The 25,448-nt window shown below is 40.8% G+C and overlaps 1 protein-coding gene across 2 annotated transcripts in view; it reads left to right on the forward strand.

The window, feature by feature from the left end:
- The window catches only part of ngly2 (N-glycanase 2), a 246,308-nt gene that overhangs the window by 97,192 nt on the left and 123,668 nt on the right, over nt 1–25,448 (forward strand). For both annotated transcript variants that reach the window (XM_087987132.1, XM_043689893.2), the window contains exon 8: nt 17,496–17,647. In XM_087987132.1, coding sequence (XP_087843258.1) covers nt 17,496–17,647 — 152 coding nt within the window. The remainder of the gene's footprint in view (nt 1–17,495; nt 17,648–25,448) is intronic.

A 25,448-nucleotide genomic window follows, 5' to 3' on the forward strand; every position in this document is an offset into this window, starting at 1 on the left:
ATAGGAAAATCTCTTCACTCGCTGGTGGCCCATCTTACAACAAAGGAAGATGGTTCTGGTTGTACAGGCCAACCATTTTTGCTCCAGGACATTGCCCAGGGTAGTCTGGGGCCAGCCATCTTCAGTTGCTTCATCACTGAAGATAAGATCAAATGTTCAGTGGTTATTGTAGAATGTCCATGTCCCATCTTGACTCAACAAATAATGTAACTGTCTGTGTTGACATTCAGCATGATCTAGACAACATTTAGACCTAGGCTGATAGATTGCATGCAGAATTCTGTAACACAAGCACCAAACAATGGTCATCCCTTACAAGAAAAAAAACAAACTCTCCCCTGTGACATTCAATAGTGTTACTATCACATATTGAAATATCCTTTGTCCTAAACAACACCTTTGCTATGGTTACTGTATGAGTGGAGGAGCCTAGATGTCAATGGAAGTAATGTCATCTGCCTGACATTGTATGAATTACAGCATCCCTCACCTGCTGCTGTATGTTCCTATGCTCCCACCATGCTGCCTTAACTCTACTTATTCTTTATTTTGTCAGGTATATTTGAAGGGAAACTACTTTTAGATTACAAAGGGAAAAACAATAAATACACAATTCCTGGGTTTAGTATAACATGTGAAGGGACAACTGGAGATTTTCCTCATGATGTCCTGGAAATATATGCAATTTCCCAGAACCAATCAGTATCAAACTAGTTTTTTAAAAAAAATATTCATTTGTGGGTTGTGGGCATCACTGGTTGGCCTGCATTTATTGTCTGTCCCTAGTTGCCCTTGAGAAGGTGGTGGTGAACTGCCTTCTTGAAATGCCCCAGTCCATATGCTATGGGTTGACCCACAATGCCATTAGGGAGGGACTTTCAGGATTTTGGCCCAGCGACAGTGAAGGAATGGTGATATATTTCCAAGTCAGGATGGTGAAAGGCTTGAAGGGGAACTTGAAGGTGGTGGTGTTCCCATATATCTGTTGCTCTTGTCCTTCTAGATGGAACTGTTTGTGGTTTGCAAGGTGCTGTCTGAGGATTTTTGGTAAATTTCTGCAGTGCATCTTGTAGATAGTACACACACTCTGCTGCTACTGAGCGTCAGTAGTGGGGGGAGTGAATGCTTGTAGGTGTAGTGCCAGTCAAGTGGATTACTTCCTCTTGGATGGTGTCAAGCTTCTGTAGTGATGTTGCAGTTGCACTCATCCAGGTAAGTGGGTCGTATTCCATTATGCTTCTGACTTGTGCTTTGTAGATGGTGGACAGGCTTTGGGGAGTCAGGAGGTGAATTACTTGCTGCAGTATTCCTAGCCTCTGACCTGCTCTTGCAGTCACTGTGTTTGTGTGGTGAGTCCTGTTGAGTTTCTGGTCAATGGAATGTCCCAGGATATTGATAGTGGGGAGTCAGTGATGATAACACCATTGAATGTCAAGGGGCTGTGGTTAAATTGTCTCTTATTAGTGATGGTTATGGTCTGGCATTTGTGTGACACGAATGTTACTTACCACTTGTCAGCCTAAGCCTGGATATTGTCCAGATCTTGTTGCATTTGAACATGGACTGCGTCAGTATCTGAGGAGTCGTGAATGGTGCTGATCATTGTGCAATCATCGGTGAACATTCCACTTCTGACCTTCTGGTGGAGGGAAGGTCATGGATGAAGCAGCTGAATATGGTTGGGCCTAAGACACTACCCTGAGGAGCTCCTGCAGAGATGTCCTAGAACTGAGATGACTCCAACAACCACAACCATCTTCCTTTGTGTTTGGTATGAATCTAACTACTCGAGAGCTTTCCCCCAATACCCATTGATTCCAGTCTTGCTAGGGCTTCTTGATGCCACATTTGGTCGAATGCAGCCTCGATCTTGAGAGCTGTCATTCTCGTCTGACCTCTGAGATTCAACTCTTTTGTCTATGTTTGAACCAAGGCTGTAATGAGGTCAGAAGTTGTGTGGCTCTGGCAGAACCCAAACTGGGTGTCACTGAACAGGTTATTGCTGAGTAGGTGCTGCTTGATAGCACTGTTGATGACACCTTCCATCACTTCGCTGATGATCGAAAGTAGACTGATGTGGCAGTAATTGGCCATTTTGGATTTGTCCTGCTTGTTAAGTAACGGGACATTTTGAATGGTGTGTAAGGAATGATGAGGACACTATGAGATAGAGAATATGACTTATTTTGAAACAAAAACCGAAAGAACTGTGGATGCTGGAAATCAGTGACAAACACGGAAATTACTGGAAAAACTCAGTAGGTCTGGAAGCATCTGCAGAAACAAAGTAAATTCATGTTTTGGGTTTAGTGACTCTTCCTCAGAACTGTTTCTTCAGAGTTGTTTGTTGTTTCATTTTTTCTAGTTCATTTTACTTTTGCATCACTCACATATTTGCAGTCTTTATTGCAGCTTTGCATATTTTTTCTTTGATCTTTCTCTTTCCCTATTCCAGTGATAAAAATAAACAAAGATCTGTTAATTAATTCTGTATGTACTAATGATCCGGATATGGTTGCCATAGTATTGATTCTGAGATATGCAGTAAAGATCTGCACTGCTCACATTAGCAAGCCGCACAGTCAATTTCCACTGACTCTACTTTTCCTGATCAGCTCTTGGCTGTTGCCTGTTTGTGAGAGAATTTATTTGTTATGAACTTTCTATTTACCATTTTCCTCTGAAACATTTAAGCTGCTAACAACCTGATGCAAAACAATTGATAGGTTTTTCATCTAATTTTGCTTGCATTTTGTTAAAGCAATCCAACAGTAAGCCCACTGCCCCACTATCTTCTCAATCCTGGATGGAACAGGGCTATATATAAAAAAATACAGGATCCAGAGTCTGTGACACATCTGGGACAGGTGACCTCAAAAGACAGAGGAGATTTGGTTGAAACTGAATGCGTTATATCGTTTTTAACCCCATGGTGTGCAGGATTTCTTAAACAGATTCACTGCCTGGATTAATAGGTTTTGCTCTCAGCTGAGCAGCAAAAGCTACAAACAGGCAACAACCTGCTACAGGAACAGAGATCATAGGGTTAGGGTGATGAGAGGGTGTGTGAGATCGCAGGGCTTCAGTGAGATAGGGGAATTGAGAGGGGATAGTTTTGTGATGATTGTAGGAGGGGGCTTTGATTCCCGGAGATTGCTAATGACAAAGGAACTCATTATTGTAGAAGTATTGGTGATTGCTGTGGGTTTGATGGCCGTGAAGGTGGGGCTCAGGACGATGGTCATGAGGGTTTTCTGGTCACAGGAACATTGATGAAAGAGGAGTTCATGATGGCTGGGCTATTATTGGAAGCAGTAATCAATGATTGCAGGGGCAATAAAGATCATGGGTGGAATCCAATCACATGGGGTCCAATGCTGAGTCTGCTCTGATTGGTGGGAAGGGGTGATTATGGAGGAGTAGTCGGAGGTTGTGGAAGGGGATGGGGCTCCAGTCCTAGAGGAGTCCACTTGCTGGGATGGGAATGGCACACCAAATGGAATATAATACAGAAGAAGATTTTTAGAAAATGAAGGAAAATGAGTGAAAAGCCTTTCTCCAGCAAATTAAAGGAGTAATTCTCCAACTTGAACTCCTGAAAAGAACAAGATATAAGATGTCTCCACTTCAATAAAGATATTCTTGCTGCAATCAGCTATCTACAATGTCAGAGCAGGGCAAGGGTTATATATCCAGTGCTGTGAAGGTGACCATAGTGATGAAACTCCATGCTTTTGACTGACCTGGTCATAGCTGCCACATCTCACAGTTTTGTAAGTGTGGTGCTGGAAAAGCACAGAAGGTCAGGCAGCATCTGAGGAGCAGGAGAATCCGTGTTTCGGACATAAGCCCTTCATCAGGAATGAAGCTTGTGGGTCAGGGGACTGAGACATAAATGGGAAGGGAGGTAAGGCTGGGGGAAGATATCTAAGAATGTGATAGATAGATGAAGATGGGGGAGAAGGTGATAGGTCGGAGACGAGGGTGGAGAAGATAGATGGGAAGTATGATAGACAGGTCAAGACAGCAGTGCTAATTTGGAGACTTGGGACTGGGGTAAGATGGGGAGAGCAGAAATGAGGAAACTGGTGAAATCCACATTAATCCCGTGTGTCGCAAGGTCTGAAGGCGGAAGATGAGGCATTCTTCCTCCAGGCGTTGGGTGGTTAGGGTTTGGCGATGGAGGAGCCCCAGGACCTGCATGTCCTAGGTGGAGTGGGAGGGCGCGTTAAAGTATTCAGCCGCAGGGCAGTGGTGTTGGTTAGTGTGGGTGTCCCAGAGATGTTCTCTGAAAGGATCCGAAAGTTGGCGTCCTACCTCTCCGATGTAGAGGAGACCAGATTGGGTGCAACAGATACAGTAGATGACATTTGTGGAAGTACAGTTAAATGTCAGTCGAATGTGGTAGGATCCTTTGGGGCCTTAGATGGAGGTGAGGTGGGGGAGGTGTGGGCGCAGGATTTGCACTTCTTGCAGTGGCAGGGGAAGGTGCTGGGAGTGGGGTGTGGGCTGGTGGGGGGTGCGTGGATCTGACAAGGGAGTGGTGGAGGGAATGGTCTCTCCAAAACACTGATAGAAATGGGAAGGAAAACATATTCATGGTGATGGGGTGGAGATGGCGGAAGTAGCAGAGGATGATGCAATGTATATGGAAGTTGGTAAGACAGAAGGTGAGGACCAGAGAGGTTCTGTTCTTGTTGCGTTGGGAGGGGTGGGGTTCAAGGGCGGAACTGCAGGAAGTGGAGGAGATGCTGGGGAGGGCATCGTCAACCAAGACAGAGGGGAAATTGCAGTCATTGACGAAGGAGGCCATCTGGGATGTACTATGGTGGAATTGGTCTTCTGGGAACATATGTGGCAGAGGCGGAGGAATTGGGAATAAGGGATGCATTTTTGCAGGAGGCGGAGTGGAAGGAGGTGTAGTCCAGGTAGCTGTGGGAGTCAGTGGTTTTGTAATAGATGTCCATAGTTAGTCAGTCCCGGAGGGTCCCCCAGCACAAGAAGTCCAAAACCAGTGCCTACACCTCCCTCCTCACCTCCATCCCCCCAAGACCCCAAAGCATCCTTCCATATGAAGTAAACCATTCAGGCCAATTAAGTTTGTTAATCTATGTAATGAGGTCATGGTTTATCTGATATTACTCAACTCCACTTTCCTGCTTTGTCTCCATAATCCTTGACTGCCTTATTGATTACAACTCTGCCTATCTCAGTGTTGAATGTAATTAATGACCCAGCCTTTATAGGCCTCTGCAGTAAAGAATTCCAGAGATGCACTACCCTCTGAGACATGAAATTGCTCCTTAACTCTGTCATAAATATGCGGCCCCTTATTCTAAGATTATGTCCACTGGTACTAGACTCTCTCTAAATGGAAAACAACCTCTTTGCATCTACCTGTCAAGTCCCCGAAGAATCATTCTTCAAATCCCAATATTTACAAGCCCAACCAACTCAACGTCTCCTCATTAGAAAATCCATCCATACGTGGAATCAACCTTGTGTACCCTCTGTAAACTGCCTGCAATGCCAGTATATATTTCCTTACATAAGGGGAACAAAATTTATCACACTATTCCAGGTGTGGATTGACTAGCGCCTTGTATAATTTTAGCAAGATATCCATTCCCTTTGAAATAATGACCAGTGTTCCATTTGCCTTCCCTATAACCTGCCGAACTTGAATGTTGGCTTTTTTGACTGATGCATGAAGTCTTCCATGTCCCCATGTGTTGTAGCTTTCCACAGTCGCATCACATATACGTCCAGCCTCTAACCTAGCATGTCTGATATGCAAAATGTCACTATTCAGGTTGTTGCAGCCAATATGAAATCAACTGATGGTGATGTGTCAGTTGCTATTCTCATATTACCTGATTAGATTGCACCTCTTGTTACTCTTTGACACCTAAGTTTAAGTCTATGGTGTAAATGGGACAGGAGGGGAAGGTAAACATCTACATTGGAAGAGAATGAGGGGAGAGGCCATGTAGAACGTGAGATTAAAGATAAGTTTACCATTTTCAATTTCTTCAGCCATGCCATTGGCTACACCTTCATCATTAGACATCCCAATAATGGCCAATACTGTTATCTCTATGGGGCATGCAATTGCTCATGCCCTTACTTATTAGCTTCTGTTGTATCCACTATTGTGCTACCCTGCCCTGGAAGAGAGAGAATGAGAAGGAGGTTCACCATTAAGTGTGATGGTGTGATACAGAAGATTGAGAAATTGGCAGCAAGTTCAAGCTGTGTGACTTGGTGTGAGACTTTCAGTTGGATGTGTGATCGTGAGGTGGAACATATAACTGTTACCTTGGGTAGGAGTGCTGATAGTGATTGAACCCTGATTGATAAAAATTGTCATTAGGTGAGTGATTGGGGTGAAGTGATTTGAGCAGTGTCTCAGGCTTGTGGTACAGAATGTAGGATCAAGCAGTTGAAGATGCATTTATTGTTGACCATTTGTGTGAGGCCATTGCACACCTTGCAGCACTACATCTGAGTCCTCAGGGTTTGAGTCCCGGTAATGAACTCATGCTATTCAACATTTAAGCAATTTGGAGTGTCTTCTGGCCTCTTGTAGGTATAGAACACATTACTTATGTGCCACATCCTTCACCAAAGCCTTGGAATCCACAATCGCTATGTTGTGTCAATCTTCACAATTTCTTTGATCAAATTCATTTCTTTCCTTACTGCCAGCCACAATTCAAACCAATATAAATCAGCCCATTAAGTGATGCAGGCTTGCTTTATGGGGTGCTCGGGTCTTGTGAATTTGGAACTTCTGGATATGCAGTAAATGATGTTGGTCAGCCATCTGTAGTAGATTGAATAGCTGAAAATGTGTTGCTGGAAAAGCGCAGCAGGTCAGGCAGCATCCAAGGTACAGGAGAATCGACGTTTCGGGCATAAGCCCTTCTTCAGGAATGAGGAAAGTGTGTCCAGCAGGCTAAGATAAAAGGTAGGGAGGAGGGACTTGGGGGAGGGGCTTTGGAAATGCGATAGGTGGAGGGAGGTCAAGGTGAGGGTGATAGGCCGGAGTGGGGTGGGGGCGGAGAGGTCAGGAAGATGATTGCAGATTAGGAAGGCGGTGCTGAGTTCGAGGGATTTGACTGAGACAAGGTGGGGGGAGGAGAAATGAGGAAACTGGAGAAATCTGAGTTCATCCCTTGTGGTTGGAGGGTTACCAGGCAGAAGATGAGGCGCTCTTCCTCCAACCGTCGTGTTGCAGGGGAAGGATTCTCCTGTTCCTTGGATGCTGCCTGACCTGCTGTGCTTTTCCAGCAACACATTTTCAGCTCTGATCTCCAGCATCCACAGCCCTTACTTTCTCTCATAGATTGAATAGGCACCTATTAATCCCACATCATGATTCCTGTGCATTTTTGGAGACTATCCCCATAACTTAAGAAAGATAAATCTCTGGAATCTAATCGTTTCTAATGAAAGCTATTGAAGGACAAGTAGTACTCTTGAATGCATTAATCATATTTTTTTCCAACATGTCCAGATTTTGAAATTGTCTCTATTGATTGTGAAGTTACAGATATGATTCTTTTATTAAAGAAGAAAAGGAGAGAGAAAACATAATTGCTTTGTTTAAAACCATTATTGAGATAGAATCTCTTTTTGGAGAAAAATTGAGTTAACATTTTAATTTGCATCATTGATCTAAAAGAATCAGCATGGACTTACAAAGGCAGGTCATATCTGTGCAATACATTTGAACTTTTTGTGGGACATTACTGACATGGTGGAAAGAGAATGTCAGTGGCTGTTCCTGTGTGGATTTTCAAAAGCGTCTGCTCAGGTCGGATGAGGTCATTTACAAAGGTGCTGAATGAAATTAGAGGTAAGCTTGTCTGTTGAGTTAATTATTGTTCTAAGAAAGGAGACAGAGAGTAGAAGTAAGTGAAATCCTTTTTCCATTGGTGGATGTGACACATGGTGATCCTGTATGATCTAGGCTTGGGCTTCCTCACTATATATATTAATAACCTGGGGAGCATGGATATCCAAGTTTGACTAAATTGGGTGGCATGGTAGGTTTTGTTGTGAAGGTAATAATTATAAAAATACATAGAATAAGTGATTAGATAAAATTGTAACAAGTAGAGTTATGTGGAAAGTTTGAGGTCACCCACTTCGATTTGAGAAAATTATACCGGAATATTATCTTAACATGATCAATTATTCAGTATCTACCTAGTAAAATACTGTTCCATATAACATAATGGATGAGAGACTTTACATGATGAGATGGGTAACCCACAGCAAACAATATCCACTTTAACTCCAGAGTAGCTTGCTTAATGAGAACATGTATCAGGAATCTGTGTGATTTCAATCCATTAATGTTATATTTGAAGTGTGAAATAGAAAAGGCTACCTTTTAAGATCTAGATGACAAAGATCTTTCCTCATTAAGGTAATAAGATAAATGTAAAAATATTCAGATTATTAACTAGGCTTATAATTATCTTTCATAAAATAATTCCTGTTGTAAATCTTCCTTGGAAAATCAGTGAAGTCAGCTTGAATTATGATTGCTCAGTTGATACTCCATAGGCTCATCAACGTGCTTATCAATAATGTTTGGTTATTCAGGCCAGTGATATGTATTAATTGAAAAGCCCACTGTGGTCAAAAGCCATCTCAAAAGGGGGAGACCGTTCTTCAGGGGAACTTTATTATGGGCACTGGGACTGTGACATCTAGAGTGGAAGCAATGGGAAAACAACAATTAGATTAGATTACTTACAGTGTGGAAACAGGCCCTTCGGCCCAACAAGTCCACGCCGACCCACCGAAGCGCAATCCACCCATACCCCTACATTTACCCCTTTAACTACAGGCAATTTAGCATGGCCAATTCACCTGCCCCGCACATCTTTGGACTGTGGGAGGAAACCGGAGCACCCGGAGGAAACCCACGCAGACACGGGGAGAACGTGCAAACTCCACACAGTCAGTCGCCTGAGTCGGGAATTGAACCCGGGTCTCTGGGGCTGTGAGGCAGCAGTGCTAACCACTGTGCCACCGTGCCACCCAACAATGGTAAAGCCAATTCAAAATTACATCCTTCTTCGAACATGACCTTATGATAATAAACAGCCTCTTTCACTTCAAAGACAAATCTTGCATCACATAGAGGCACTGCATTGCTCCTCCTGGATTATGTTATTGTTCGAGTCAAAGATTTAGATGATACATGTATCACTCCATCTGTGAGAGGACTTATGTCTGTTGGGCAGGTCATCAAATTACTCAATCAGTAATGAGCAGCCAATCAGCAACAAGACATTATAAGGCCCAAAAATCTGAGAGAAGAAAATCAATGCCTCAGCCATAAAGCACTCTGACCAGGGAGAGGCATTCCAGGTGCAGCTCACAACCAGTCTGAAAAACTTTCATGTATCCAACTCAAATCTAGAATATTGTGATGTAATAAAGTTCGATGTACTAGAACTGTCCTGTACCCAGGTCATTGGGTTTTAGTCATAAAGACCAGTTTGACGCGAACAATGCTGAAAAATGTGACTCTCTGGAAAAGAAAACAAACAGCTTTCATTATCTTGGGACATTGTGTAATCCATCCCGAATTGCCATTGAGAGTGATAATTAAGTCACTTGCATGAATCACTGCTGTCTTATGTATCTACAGTGCGGTTATGCAGGGAATTCCAGGCTTTTGGCCAGCAACAGTAAAGAATTGCTCCAAATCAGGATAATATGTAGCTTGGAGAGGAGCCAAAAGATCAGAGTGTTCTCAAGCATCTGCTACCCTTGTTCTTCAAAATGGTGTAGGTTATACATATGGTGCATTCCTAGGAGCCTTGGTGAGTTGTTGCAATTCACCTTGTAAATGGAACATACTTCTGCCACTGTCTGCCAATGCTGGGAGAAGTGAAAATTTAAAGTGATGGATGGCACGCTCAATCAAGTGGGCTGCTTTATCTAAATAATGTTGAGCTCCTAAGTGTTATTGGAGCAAGGCACACCATGTCAAGCAAGGACTATTCCATCACACTCCTGATTTATGCTTTATAAATGGTGGACAAGTTCCGTTAAATCAGGAGGTAAGTTATTCATTGCACAACTCCGAGTTCCTGCTTTTGTACTCAGAGTATTTATGTGGCTGATCTAGTTAAGTTTCTTTTCAATAGGATGTTGATGATGGTGAATTCAGCAACGGCAATTCTTTTAAAAGTTAAGAGGAGACGTTAGATTATGTTGAAGATGGTCATTGCCTCACACTTGTGTGGCTTAAATGCAATTTGCTAATTATCAGCTAAGCCTCAATATTATTTAAGTCTTGCTACATTTGGACACTTTTTGCTTCAGTAACATGATTGTTGCAGAACATCGTGAAATCAGTGAAAATCCCAATTGTAATGTTATGATGGAGGGAAGGCCATTATTGAAGCAGATGAAGATGATTAGGCATTGAATACAAAACCGACGAGCTTGTACAATGATATTTTGGACTGAAATAGTTACCTAGAATCACAACCACAATCTTTACTCTAGATATGACTTCAAATTGTGAAGAGATTTTTTTCCCCATGATTCCTATTGACTTGACATGGTGTGTCTTGAAGCCATACTCAGTCACTTCCCATCTTGAGTTTTTAACCATTCATGGGATGTCACTGGCTGGGCCAGTATTTATTATGTGCTACTTTGCCTTGAATGGGTGGAGGTGAGCTGCCTTTTTGAACCACTGCAGTCCATTTACAGTAGGTAGCCCTATAATACCATTAGTGAGGCATTTCCAGGATTTTGATCCAGTGACATTGTAGCAATGGTGTTATATTTCCAAGTTAGAATGGTGAGTGGCTTGGAGGGGAACTTTCTAGTAGTGGCGTTCTCATGCGTCTACTGCCCACATCCTTCTAGATGGAAGTGGTTCTAGGTTTGGAAGGTGCTGTCTAAGGATCTTTCCTGAATTTCTGCAAGGCATCTTATAGATGGTGCACACTGCAGTTACTGAGCATTGGTGATAGAATGAGTCAGTGTTTGTGGATGCTGTGCCAATCCAGTGGGCTGTTTTATCCTGAATGGTGTCAAACTTCTTGAGTGCTGTTGGAGCTGTACTCATCCAGACAAATGAGAAGTATTCCATCGCCCTAACGACTTGTGCCTTGTAGATGGTGAACAGGCTTTGGGGAGTTGGGAGCGAGTTATTTGTCATAGTATTCCTAGCCTCTGACTGGCTCTTGTAGCCAATGTGTTTATACAGTGAGTCCAGTTAAGTTTCTGGTCAATGGTAACCTGTAGGCTGTTATTAGTGGGGACTTCAATAATGGTAACACCATTGAATGTCAAGGTACAATGGTTAGATTGTCTCTCACTAGAAATGGTCCTTGCCTGGCTTTTGTGTAACGTGAATGTTACTGATGACTTTTCAGTCAATGTCTGGATATTGTCCAGGTCTTCTTGCATTTGGATGTGGATTTCTTAAGTATCTGAAGAGTCTTGAATGGTGCTGAACATTGTACAATCATCAGCGAACTTCCCACCTCTGAATTCTGAATTCTCGCAGAGATGTCCTGGAGCTGAGATGACTGACCTTCAACAATCACAACCATCGTCCGATGTGCCAAGTATGAACCCACGAACTGAGATTTCCTCCGATTCCTATTGAATTCAGTTTTGCTAGGGCTCCTCAGAGCCAAACTTGGTCGAATGTGATCTTGATGTCACTCTCACCTCTGACCTTTTTAATGGCTCAAAATGGACACCTGTGATGCTATGGATCCTTGGTGCAGGCCAAGATGGCTCATCCACTAGCACTTCTGGCTGAGGTTTGTCACGAATGTTGTATCCTTATCTTTTGTAGCGATTAGCTGGATTGCCTCATCATTGAGGATGGTGATATCTGAGGAGCCTTCTTGTCCAGTGAGTTGTTTAATTGTTCACTACCAAATAGAACTAGATGTGGCGGGACTGTAGAGCTCAGATCTGATCCATTAATTGTGAGATTGTGTAGCTCTGTCTATCACTCGCTGCTTGTGCTATTTGGCATGCAATTAGTCCTGAATGGTAGCTTCACTAGGTCTCATGGTTATGTATGCCTTTGTTGCTCTTTCTGCACTCTCCATTGAACCAGGGTTAATGTCTGTGGCCATGTGCCATGAGGCTGCAGGTTGTGTTGGAGTACAATTCTGCTGCTGTTGATGGTTCACAGCACCTCATGGATGCTCAATCTTGAGATGCTAGATCTGTTCGAAGTCTGTCCCATTTAGCACATAGTACCACACAACATGATTTAAGGTATTATTAATGTGAAGGCAAGACTTTGTCTCCACAGGATTGTGCATTGGTCACTCTTATCAATACTGTCATGCACAGATGCATCTGCAGCCGGCAGATTGGAAAAGATGATGTCAAGTTTCTGCTTTCCTCTTGTCGGTTACCCCCACTCCATGTCTCAAATACATGTATATTACACCTTGTATAATTAAGAAATGCATTTGAGTTTCTTGTAACTGTAAAGAAAATCAAAGTCCAATGTTTGTTCTCCAAATGCAAAGACTGGACAGAATCAAACTACATTAGTAAAAGTGTAGGTAAATAAAGATTGTTTTATGAATAAAATATATCTTGTAATTAAAATATATAATGATCTGGTGATTACATCTGTCCAAAGCTGATTGCCAGAAATATTCCTTTGATAATTATAACTTAGATTGGACATTTATGAACAAATAAAAGCTATATTATCTTTTTCTGCTTCTCCAAAACAGCAGCAAGGACAGGATACATAGTTTTAAATTTGGCAGCATTCATGGAGAAAAAGCAGAGTTAACCTTTCGAGTCCATTAACCCTTCTTCAGAACAGTTATGAAGAAGGGTTGCTGGACTCAAAATATTAATGTTTGTCTCCACCGATGCTGCCAAACCTGCTGAATTTCTTGAGCAATTTAAGTTTTTGTTTCAGATCTTCAGCATCTGCAGTTATTTTGTTTTATTAGATAATATTAGATAATTTCAGATTTGTCTGGTCAACTGTTTGGAGTTATGTTCTTATTAAAAAAATGCTCTGCTCTAATCTATTTCCCTCCTTTCTGGGATTCCTGTATGTGCACTGTATCTCTCTTTAATTTCCAGTTACAAATAATGTCATGTCTGAACCCATGTCCAATAATTTTATTTCTGCAATACACTGAACTACCAATAGATTTTAAATAGTTCAAAATCTACTTGGTGGATTTATCCATCATTTCCTTCATTTTGGTATTCTCACACCAAGAAATCAGAAGGATGAATGAAAACAGTTAATGATTTTTATTTGTGATAGAATTGAGAAACATTTGGACTGTTGAAGCAGTGTGAGGAGGTGGAATCAGCGCATAATCTGCCTTGTGTGTGACACTGCCAATTTGCAAATTGAGATGGCTTCATACCTCCATTTTACAATCTTTCAGTTTAATGAAGTTCTGAAGGTCATCACTCCTGTGAATCTGTATCCCAGCAAGGTGACAACACTTCAGGAGAGGAGGAGGTGCAAAAGAACAGTGTAAATAAAAATAAACTGTTTTTCAAAATAAAGCAATTTTGCATCAATCCTTTAAAATGTGGATTTTATCCCACTTTATCAGCAGCAAAAACATAACACCACTCATCAAATTGAAGCATTAAAATGCTCAACAATATTCATTCTATTGTACCTTTTTGTTCAAAACTATAAGCAACTATTCAGTAATATTAGTAAAATGGTTATCTATTTAAAAGTTAAATTTTATACATTTCAACTAAAGTATAAGTAAAGCAAGAAATTGTTATTTGAAAATAAAATTTGGTAATATTTTTATGAATTATGAAAGATGAACAACACTACAAAACTGCTTACTGATGGAATTAGTTTTTATAACTAACTGGGAGAGCATATCTCTTTTGGCATGTGACATCATATGGTCACATATTTTTGCAGAGTTAGGGAAATTAGACTTTCAAATATCGATTTCTGTTTAAAATAGAAATGGCAACAGGGAAAAATGAAAACTGCCTATTCTCTAGAACTCATGTTTTTTAAAGAGTTTTCAAAGCATTAAATTTCTTATTGACAGGACATAGAACATAGAGCAGTAAAGCATAGAACAGGCCCTTCAGCCCTTGATGTTGTGCCGACCTTCTATCCTACTGTAAGATCAGACTAACCTACATACCCTTCATTGTACTATCTTCCATGTGCCTATCCAAGAGTGACTTAAATATTCCTAATGCATCTGACTCTACTACTACTGCTGGCAGTGCATTCTGTGCATCCACCACTCTCTGAGTAAAGAACCTACACCCTGATATCTCCCCTAAATCTTCCTCTAATTACCTTAAAATTATGCCCCCTCGTAATAGACATTTCCACCATTGGAAATGGTCTCTGGCTAACCACTCTATCTATGTCTCTCAACATCTTGTACACCTCTATCAAGTCACCTCTCATCCTTCTTTGATCCAATGAGAAATCCCCTAGCTCCCCCAACCTTTCTTCATAAGATATGCCCTCCAGTCCAGGGGCAGCATCCTGGTAAATCTCCTCTGCAACTTCTCCAAAGCTTCGACATCTTTCCTGTAATGAGGAGACCAGAACTGAACACAATATTCCAAGTGTGATCTAACCAGGGCCCGATAGAGCTGCAGCAAAACCTTGTGGCTTTTAAACTCAAACCCCCACTAATGAAAACCAACATACCATACGTCTGCTTAACAACCCTATCAACTTGGGTGGCAACTTTGAGGGATCTATGGACATGGACCCCAAGATCCCTCTCTTGTTCCATATTGCCAAGAATCCTGCCTTTAACCCTGTAATCTGCATTCAAATTTGACCTTCCAAAGTGAATCACTTCACACTTTTCCAGGTTGAACTCCATTTGCCACTTATCAGCCCTTTTCTGCATCCTGTCAATGTGTCGTTGCGACCTACAACAGCCCTCCATGCTATCCACAACACCACCAACCTTTGTGTCACCAGCAAAGTTGCTAACCTACCCTCCTATTTCCTCATCAAAGTCATTTATAAAAATCACATGGAACAGAGGTCTCAGAACCAATCCCTGTGGAACATCACTGGTCACCAAGCTCCAGGCTGAATACCTCCCATCAACCACCACCCTCTGCCTTCTATGGAAGGGTCAGTTCTGTACCCAGACAGCCAGATTTCCCTGTATCCCATGCATCCTTACTTTCCAACCATGGGGAACCTTATCAAATGCCTTGCTAAAATCCATGTACACCACATCCACTGCTCTACCTTCATCAAAGTGTTTTGTCACATCCTCAAAGAATTCAATAAGGCTTGTGAGGCATGACCTGCCCCTCATTAGGCATGCTGACTATCTCTAATCAAACTATGGTTTTCCAAGTAATCATAAACCCTGTCTCTCAGAATCCTCGCCAACACTTTACCCAACACAGACATAAGACTGATTGGTTTATAATTCCCAGGATCATCCCTATTCCCTTTCTTGAATAAGGGAATAACATTTGCCACCTCCAATCATCTGGCACTACTCCAGTGGCCAGTGAGAACGCAAAGATCATCGCCAACGGCGCAGTGATCTCTTCCCTCACTTGCTGTTGTAACCTAGGGTATATTCCGTCTGGCCCAGGGGATTTATCTATCCTTATGTTTTTCAAAATTTTCAGCATTTCCTTCTTCCTAACATCATCCTGTTCTAGCATATCAGTCTGTTTCATGCTGTCCTCACAAACATCAAGGTCCCTCTCAGTAGTGAATACTGAAGCAATATTTTCATTCAGGACCTCCCTTACTTTCTCCAACTCCAGGCGCACGTTCCTTCCACTATCCCTGATCGGCTCTACTCTCATTCTGGCCATCTTCTTGTACCTCACATAAGAGTAAACCACCTGAGGGTTTTCCGTAATGGCCACAACATCATAATTCCAAGTGCTGATCCATGCTCTGAGTTTGTCACCCTTATTCCTGATGCTTCTTGCATTAAAATAGACACATTTCAACCCAACACACTGACTGCACCTTTGCCCCATCAAGTGCCTGTCCCTCCTCACAGACTCTCTGCATGCTGTATCTGGCTGTTCATTACCTACTCCATCATCTGATCCCTAACTCAGATTCCCACCCTCCTGCCAATGTAGTCTAAACCATCCCAAAGAGCTCAAGCAAACCTCCCACCCAGGATAGTGGTGCCCCTCCAGTTCAGGTGCAATCTGTCCTTCATGTATAGGTCTCACCTTCCCCAGAGGGTATCCCAGTGATCCACATATCTGAAACCCACCATCCTACACCAGCCCTGCAGTCACATGTTCATCTGCACTTGCTCTCTGTTCCTAGCCTCACTAGCACGTGACACTGGTAGCAATCCTGAGATTACTAATCTGTTTGCCCTGTCTTCTAGCTTCCAACCTAATGCCCTATATTCTCTTTTCAGGTCCTCCTCCCTTTCCATGCCAATGTCATTGGTGTCAACGTGTACCATGACTTCTGGATGCTCTCCCTCCCCATTAAGAATCGATCAGAGACATCCCTGCCCCGGCACCCAGGAGGCAACACACCATTCGGGAGTCTCGCTCGTGACCACAGAATCTCCTGTCTGTTCCTCTCACAATTGAATCTCCTACCACTATTGTTCTCCTATTCTCTCCCTTTTCCCTTCTGTACTAGAATCCTGGCTGCTATGGCTTTCCCCTGGTAGGAATCCCCCCCCCCCCCCCCCCCAACATTATCTAAAATGGTATACTTATTATTGAGGGGTACAGCCACAGGGGGTCCCTGCACTGTCTGCCTATTCCCTTTCCCTCTCCTGACGGTCACCCAGCCTACCTTTATCCTGTAACTTAGGTGTGATAGCTGAGATTAGAAACTAATGCAAATATTGCTTTGATTAACATTCTCCATGGCTAAAATATATGATTTATTTTCCCATTCTAAAGACAGTTGACCTATGAGGACTTGAATTCACTGGTGTAGTTGCTTTTTGTTAACTTGCCCAACTATTTACTAACCATTTATTCTTCACCTGTGAGCTGAGGCAGTTCTTAATTACTCAGCGGCATGGGCAGCAAAGCTCAAGCATAATCTTGTCCACATGCATGAAGCTCCCAGCAGCAATCACCGAACAGTAAATAAAAGTTGGAATTCTGGCTATTCTTCTTGTCTTTACCATTACTCAGGCTCAGAACAACTTGCTTTGTGACATTGAACTCACAGATTTTGTGGTTCGGTTCTACAAGCAGGGTATTTATCAACTGAGTCATTGAGAAAATTCAGAAAGTCGCCTCAGAAATGTTTAGTTTACCAATTATTCAGTTAGCATTGCAGTATCTTTTGCAGACACAGCCAGGGAATGTGCTCAGAGATTCTCTCACTCCTGAACTGTAATTTCATTGATTATACATTGCAGGTAGGAGCATCTCTGAGGAAGCAACCCTGAGCTTCTTCCTTCTCCATTTCCCATTAAATGTCAAAAACTTCAATCCGACCTATACATTTATAATTACAGACGTATTGGCCGCTGGTTAACAGATGTTTCACCACTTCTACCACTGATTAATACTAAACAATGCACATTTACAATGAAAACTGCACCTTGGGCCATGCCCTGGAAACCATCCCTCAATCTTCGTTTCAGTAAAAGGAGCCAGTCATCATCAGGTAGGAAACAACTATATTTTGTTTATATTGAATAGATTTGTCATTAGTGATTAAAACCAATTTTAAATTTTCTTTAATGAACCTGTTAAAATAATTGAACTGGGCTACATTTCATTTTTCATTATGTACAGAATAGAGAACAATGGAGCAATTGTTGTTAAAGTATTATGAAGGAAAAATATCTGTGTAAGAAAGAGAAAAATACTCAGCGAAATAATCTAACAAGAGTCAACAAGAGCTACAGTAACTGTGGCTTTGTTCAGATTGTTCAACTGCGGAATCTGAATTAATAATTGTAATCAATAATTGTTTCATGAGACAAAGGGCATACTCTTCATTGATAAACTACTGTAATATAGATCACTTCCAGGAGTGCAAAATACGATAACGTGAAAATTCTACAGTTCTTCATTCACTTGAAAAATAGAGAATCCCAAGTTGTGTGCTGGTAACTTAGGAAATTACTGAAGCAGTCAAAAAGTGTGGCACTGAACTGATGATTCTCTTGCTCCTCAGATGCTGCCTGAACTGCTGTGCTTTTCCAGTGTCACACTTTTCAACTCTGATCTCCAGCATCTGCAATCCTCACTTTCTCCAAATTACTGAAGTATGCCAGTGAAATCACAAGAGGAAATTATTTTGCTTGTCATGCTAACTGGTAAATGGCCATAACAGCACACTAAAATTGGAGCTGTAGCATATTCGTATGATAGTAACCAATTGGGATGCAGACAGACTTTAACCTCACACCTTTAATGCATTGTCTGAGCTGAGATGTCACCTTTTTTAAATAAAACCTTAAGTTATCTTGGGGCTGTGACTTAGCAGAAGCTCTGGGGTTTACATATTAATCACTTGAAACCTTCATCCCCGTTCTAAGACTTAACAGCAATCTAGGTTTGTTCAATACTTCACATCAGTTGTATGACACTTTGATCTTTTACCATAAATTCTGTGTCCTATGATCCTGCCCCACTAGCTACCTGACAAAGGAGCAGCATTCCAAAAGCTTGTACTTCTAAATAAACTTCTGATCGAGTGTTGTGTGATTTTTAACTTCTGGACTTGACAATCCCAACACAATGCTGGCTGACCTCAGATATTTTAATTTCCAGAATCACACCCAAAATTCTGCTGTCCTGTGTCAAGTCCCAATCATTCACTACATCACTGCTGTCTGCATAATTTCTCACAATTCAATGCAGCCTCTCTACAGTAAACTTCTCCATCTGTACATTCCAGTTAACAAGCACTGAGCTGACAAGCTTCGCCAATAACCATATGAAACATAATTGGTGAAAAAAATGAAAGACTGCCTCTTATGTTAGAGATCATCCTTGCCAATTTTCTCTTTAATGTTTCCAAAGTTGGATAGTTCCTTGTCTAGTGCACTATCCAGTTTTTGCACAATGGCCTGAGGCTGTTTGTCTATACTCCAGACAGACACTTTAGTAATGATTCATTCATGGGATGCAAGCATTACTGGAAAAGTTGACATTTATTGTCTATTATTAATTGCCCTTAAGAAAGTCAGAATGAGTTATCTTCTTCAATTGCTACAGTGTGATGAAAATACTGCCACAGGGTGGTACATGTTTGGAATTCTTTTTCACAAATGGCAGTTGATGCTTGATCAGTTGTTAACTTTAAATCTGAGAGAGGTAAGTTTTTCTTAAGCAAAGTTATTAAGGGACATGGGTCAAAGTCAAGTATATGGAGTTAGGCTGCAGATCAGTTACAATCTCACTGAATGGTGGAAGATTCTTGAGGGGCTGAATGGCTTACTCCTGTTCTGATGTTCCTATGTACTGCCAGGTAGGGTTTTCCAGGATTTTGACCTGGTAATGATGAAGCAACAGTAATGCCTTTCAGGATGGTGGAGAGAAACCTGCATTTGATGGTGTTATTCTTTGCCTGCTGTCCTTCTTTGAGATGCACTGTTAAAGAAGCATGAAGTGGTTGATCAAATGTTGCTTTCATGCCAAAGCAGACATTCACACCTTACCTTTAGACTTCTGCTAGTTTCTCAATGTTTGAGCCAGGAGGTCATGGGAAATCCAAACTGAGCATTGGAAGGCAGGTTTTTTCTGGGTAAATGTCAATTGCGAGCATAATTCAAGGGACTTCCGGAACTTTGCATGTATTAATTGCATGGTAACTGATGGGGAATCAGTTTATTTCAGTTGGCTGAATTGTTGGTTTACAGAGCAGTGTAATACCAACAGCATGGGTTCAATTCTCATCACTGGTTTGAGGTTACCATGATCTCAACCTGTTCCCTCGCCTGAGGTCTGGTGACCCTCAGGTTAAATCACCACCATTCGCTTCTCTCAAATGAGAGAACAGTCCCTATGTTCTGGTAAGACTATGGCGACACAACAACAGGTAAGAGGTGACTGATAAATGGTCAAAACTGATTTGTCATGCTTTTTATACATAGGACATACATTGGCCATTGTCTACTTTATCAGATAGTTGCACTGGAATAAATTGAGTAGAGGTACGTTGAGTTATGGTGCACAAGTCTTTAGCAATTCAGCTGAGATTTCATTGGTGCTTAAGGCTTTACTGTATTCTGTTTGTTCAGCCATTTCTTCATAACACATGGAATGAATTGACTTATTTGAAGAATGACTTCTGTGAGATGTTCTGAGAAGGAGGCCAAGATGAAGCAACCACACAGCGCTTCTGGTTGTAAATGGTATATTTGCTTTATGTACTGTATGGGGCTCATAATTTGGCATTACTTGTGAACTTTGCACTACCCTCACAGTAGAATAATTAAGTTGCAATATGTTCTCATCTAAAACTAAAAGTGCTGGGAAAATCTCAGTAGATCTGAATGGATCTGTGGAGAAAGAATCAGAGTTAATGTTTTGAATCAAATATGACTCTTTTTCAGCCTGATGCTTGTAGTGCCAGCGTCAGCATGAGGCATAAGGCACTGTAGCACTAAATTTCAATGACACTAGTTTATTTTCGATAAGATAAGAAAGACATTTGCAATATTCACCAATTCATAAGGTAACTAACTTGCTATATTTGTGCATGTAGCCCAGTTTATTCTTTTTTCTTGACATACGTAGGGCTTTAGGCGAAAGTGAGGACTGCAGATGCTTGAGATTAGAGTCAAGAGTGCAGTGCTGGAAAAGTACAGCAGGTCAGGCAGCATCTGAGGAGCAGGAGAATTGACATTTCGGGCAAAAGCCCTTCATTAGGAAGGGCTTTGCTTGGCCATTGTCAATGTTACAATTTCTCTTTGCTTTCTTGTTAAAACACTTCTAAAACACTGCTAAAACATTTCTTGTTTATACTTCAAATTTCAGAAAGATAAGACTTCAAATGATGCAGCAGGGGAATTTTTGTATTCAATCTTGTGAATATTTTAAACAATTTTCTTTTTGGAAATCTGAATCATGTTGTTTCTTATGTACATCGAAGGAAAACTCACTAAAAGATAAAAGATGCAGTCTACTGAAATTGATTACAGTTTTTGCAACGTGCAGATTCCTTTGATTCAATCAATTTCACGGAACGGAAATGTGTAAACTGAAGTGACTGAGTGATATTAGAACGAAACCAACTCATCCTGCAATTTCCCACATCTTTTGATATAGTTCAGTGACAAGTACGTATGCATAGCGTGACCGCAATAACCATTCCAGAAATCTGAAACCTTTCATGTACCTTATGTCAAAACAATTTTTATAAAGCCTATTTATTATTTATTGAAACTCTTTATACCAGCATTTCTTTACCCTTTGTTGATATTATAAAACTCTATATTCTTGGCAATGCTTTAATATAAAACACAATGTCTCTAAAAAATTTGTTTTATCACTGGCATTTGATGTCTACTAAAAACATAAGTACTTAGTGACTACCACATAAGGCTATGAATTGGTGTCTTACAAATCTTTAGATATTCAACATAAAAACGTTTCTCCTTATTACCCCTCTTGGACAATGTGTCGAAGCAATAAAACTAAAGTAAAATGCTACGATTTTCAATCAGAATAGAGTTCAGATTTGCAGCAGTAATGTGAAGGAATTACAATATACTCATCACATCACATTTCAAGCTTTGTTCACCACATTGTGAAAAATATATGTGCATTAATGGAGGGCAAAAAGAACAAGAAGGTCTAGAATATAAAAGAGAATTTGGCAGATGCTTGTAAAATATTAAATCATATAGCCAAGCTAAACCCAAATTATTATTACACACTAAATCAAGAAAGTAGAACCAGAGGGCAAAACACTGAAATAGTAAAAAAGCAAATCAATGAAGAAATTAGGAAATAATATCCTCAAATTTTGATAAATGCTTGCAATAATCTGTAGGTAGGTGTTAGAGCCTAAAACTTCAAAGACAATCAGAATATAATTAAATGCTGCAATAGAAGAATTACCTGACTGAAGGAATAGGCTCAATGGGTTTTTGTTTGTTTGAAAAGAAAATGGTTTGAGGACAGTTGCTTCCAAGTTTGTACAACAACAGAGCATATTTGCTAAAGGAAACAAGAATCAAAACTTTTTGTCTTGTACCCATTAAGACTAAGATGCAAGGTTGGTTCATCATTGGCATGGAGATATAACAAGAACAGTTAATTGTCAATCTTAGTTCTTAGACCAGACACATTGATTCTGATTGGTCAGGGTGTTGCCATGGGAAAGCAGATAAGATTGGCAGTTTTCATGACCATGGAGGATGCAGGAAGAACAAAAGACAAAGATCTCTGATGAAATGAAGATCTGGGGAAGAGAACAGAAAATTTCATGGTATAGCATTCAAAAAGAATGGTGATGAATAAAATGAGGAAACAAAGAGTATGTTTGACCAAGGCCTGAATTACTACATTAAAAAATCTGAAAGGGTAAAGAAAAAAATAAGATAAGACTGATCCATCTAAAGAAACAAAATAAGATGAAAAGTACATAGTACAAGATGGAGGCAGAGGTTATGATCTGAAGTTGTTGAACTCAATGTTGACTCTAGAAGACTTACGGTTAATGAAACTAAAGAGAAGATACTGTCCCTGAGTTTGCACTAAAACTTATTTTGTTTTGCTTAATTGTTTAAGTTTGTTAAATGGAATCTGCTGGTTTTCATCTTTAGGGCTATATATTCATGTCTGAATAATCATTTCTAAAGAAAGCAAATTACAAGTTGCTTATTCTGATAGCACTAAAATGTTAGGTGTCATTTTTGACCAGATTTTTTTTTTCAGCACAATCTGGGTAAACCAAAGCAAAATATCAGGGAAATTCAAACTTAAGTTGTATCAAGGATAAATCAGGTTCTCACTATCTTTAATAATTGTTTAAGAATCATTTTTTCCCCAAATAAGACCTATCACAAAGTTGGCCACACCCAACAATGGTAACAATAAGAATGGCAAGTTTTGCCAATTGTGGCTGATATTAGCCATTTGATAAGGGTTCTCAAATTGAATTACTTTTTGTAAGTGTACTGACATTAGTGGGCACTTTGAAAGTTTTACTCACAGTAAAAATATTTAATTCAGGAAGAAATTGATTAGTACATACCAATTAAACTACTAAGTGGTTCGGCATAGTTTTAAAGTAACATTCATCAATGATAAAATCAGATTACCGAGAGATAGAGGACTAGATACTTAGTAAAAAGGTTTAGTTTTTTTATTACATATCCATTTTCAAAACATTTCTTCCAATTATCCCCTGAAATATGTGAATGAATATTTTTAATGCAAAGAATAAAAAAAAGATCTTATATTATGCTGTCCATTTATGATGGTGCATGAAATATTTTATGAGTGTGATTATGCAACTTGGACAATATAACCATCATAGCGCAGGCAAAACATAGAAACTTGAGAGAATTCTTTGAAACTTCGCACTCCAACTAGAACTAAGTCAATAAACATATTGAACTGAACCCTGTATACAAACCACTCAGATACAGAACTTGAGGTACCAAAACACATAAATACCAAGTGGGAAGGACCACCAACATTTTATCAAAGACACACTGATGATGTCACCTAGCGAGATGAAGGAACGTCTGCAGAAAACAGTTTGGCGAATGAATCTGTGACCTCAACTCCATGACTCACTTCAATTATATCGAATCAGAGTGATTTCAAGTACAATTTAACCAAAATTCCCCGAATTTGTACAGAGTGGAAACTTTTCCTAATCTGCTATTGAAGAGCTATTACTTTTAGAATTGTCCATAGGATTGAGTTTCTTTTCCTTGTCCTTCATGAGATGTAGGCCTGAGATGTTCCCCAGAACTCTGTGGGAAGCTAGGGAAGTGATTGCTGGGCACCTTGCTGAGATATTTGTGTCATCGATAGTCACAGATGAGGTGCCAGAAGACTGGAGATTGGCTAACGTGATGCCACTATTTAAACAGGTGGGAAAGAAAAGCCAGGGAAGTGTAGACCAGCGAGCCTGACATTGGTAATGGGCAATTGTTGGAGGGAATCCTGAGAGACAGGCTGTACGTGTATTTAGAAAGGCAAGGACTGATTAGGGATAGTCAGCATGGCTTTGTGCATGGGAAATCATGCTCATGAACTTGATTGTGTTTTTTGAAGAAGTAGCAAAGACCATCCAAGTCAAAAGCAGCCTGCTTGATTGACATCCTGTCACTTCTAACATTCACTCCCTTCACCACTAATACACAGTGGCAGTGATGTGTCCATCTGCAAGATGCAGTGCAGCAACTCAACTACACTTCTTTGAAAGTATTTCTGTAACCATAACCTCTACCTCCTGGAAGGGCAAGAACAGCAGATGCATGGGAATACCATGACATGCAGGTTCCCCTCCAAGCCACACAGCATCCAGACTTAGGAGTATATCACCATTCCTTCACAGTTACTAGTTCAAAATTCTGGAACTCCCTTCCTTTGATGTAACCTACACCGCATGGTCCATGAAGGTATCTCATGGTATAGCCTTTTCCAGAGTAATTAGTGATAGGCATTAAATGCTGGCTCACTCGTTAATGCCTACATGGAGTCATAGAGTCATAGAGATGTACAGCACGGAAACAGACCTTTTGGTCAAACACATCCATGCCGACCAGTTATCCTAACCTAATCTAGTCCCATTTGCCAGCACTTGGCCCATGTCCCTCTAAACCCTTCTTATTCATTTACCCATCCAAATGCCTTTTAAGTGCTGTAATTGTACCAGCCTCCACCACTTCCTCTGGCAGCTCATTCCATGCACATACCACCCTCTGCATGAAAGGTTGCCCCTTAGGTCCCTTTTATATCTTTCCCCTCTCACCCCAAACCTATGGCCTCTAGTTCTGAACTCCCCCACCCCAGGGAAAAGACTTTGTCTATTTATCCTGTCCATGCCCGTCATGATTTGATAAACCTCTATAAGGTCACCCCTCAGCCTCTGACAACAAGGGAAAACAGCTCCAGGCTATTCAGCCTCTCCCTATAATTCAAATCTTTCAAACCTGGCAACATCCTTGCACATCTTTTCTGAATCATTTCAAGTTTCACAACATCCTATATATAAATGACAAAAAGTAGTGGACCTAGCACTGATCATTGTGGTACACCACTGGTCACAGGCCTCCAGTCTGAAAAGCAATTCTCCACCACCACCCCTTTCTTTGACCTTTGAGACAGTTCTGTATCCAAATGGCTAGTTCTCCTTGTATTCCATGAGATCTAACCTTTCTAACCATTCTCCCATGGGGAACCTTGTTGGACGCCGTACTGAAGTCCAAATAGATCATGTCCACCCCTCTGCCCTCCAGGCTAGTGAAAACTGTCCCATCACACTCCTT

This window comes from Chiloscyllium plagiosum, unplaced genomic scaffold (genome assembly GCF_037043375.1).
Source record: "Chiloscyllium plagiosum isolate Xiang-an unplaced genomic scaffold, Cpla_swu_hap1 HiC_scaffold_5, whole genome shotgun sequence".
NCBI lineage: Eukaryota > Metazoa > Chordata > Chondrichthyes > Orectolobiformes > Hemiscylliidae > Chiloscyllium > Chiloscyllium plagiosum.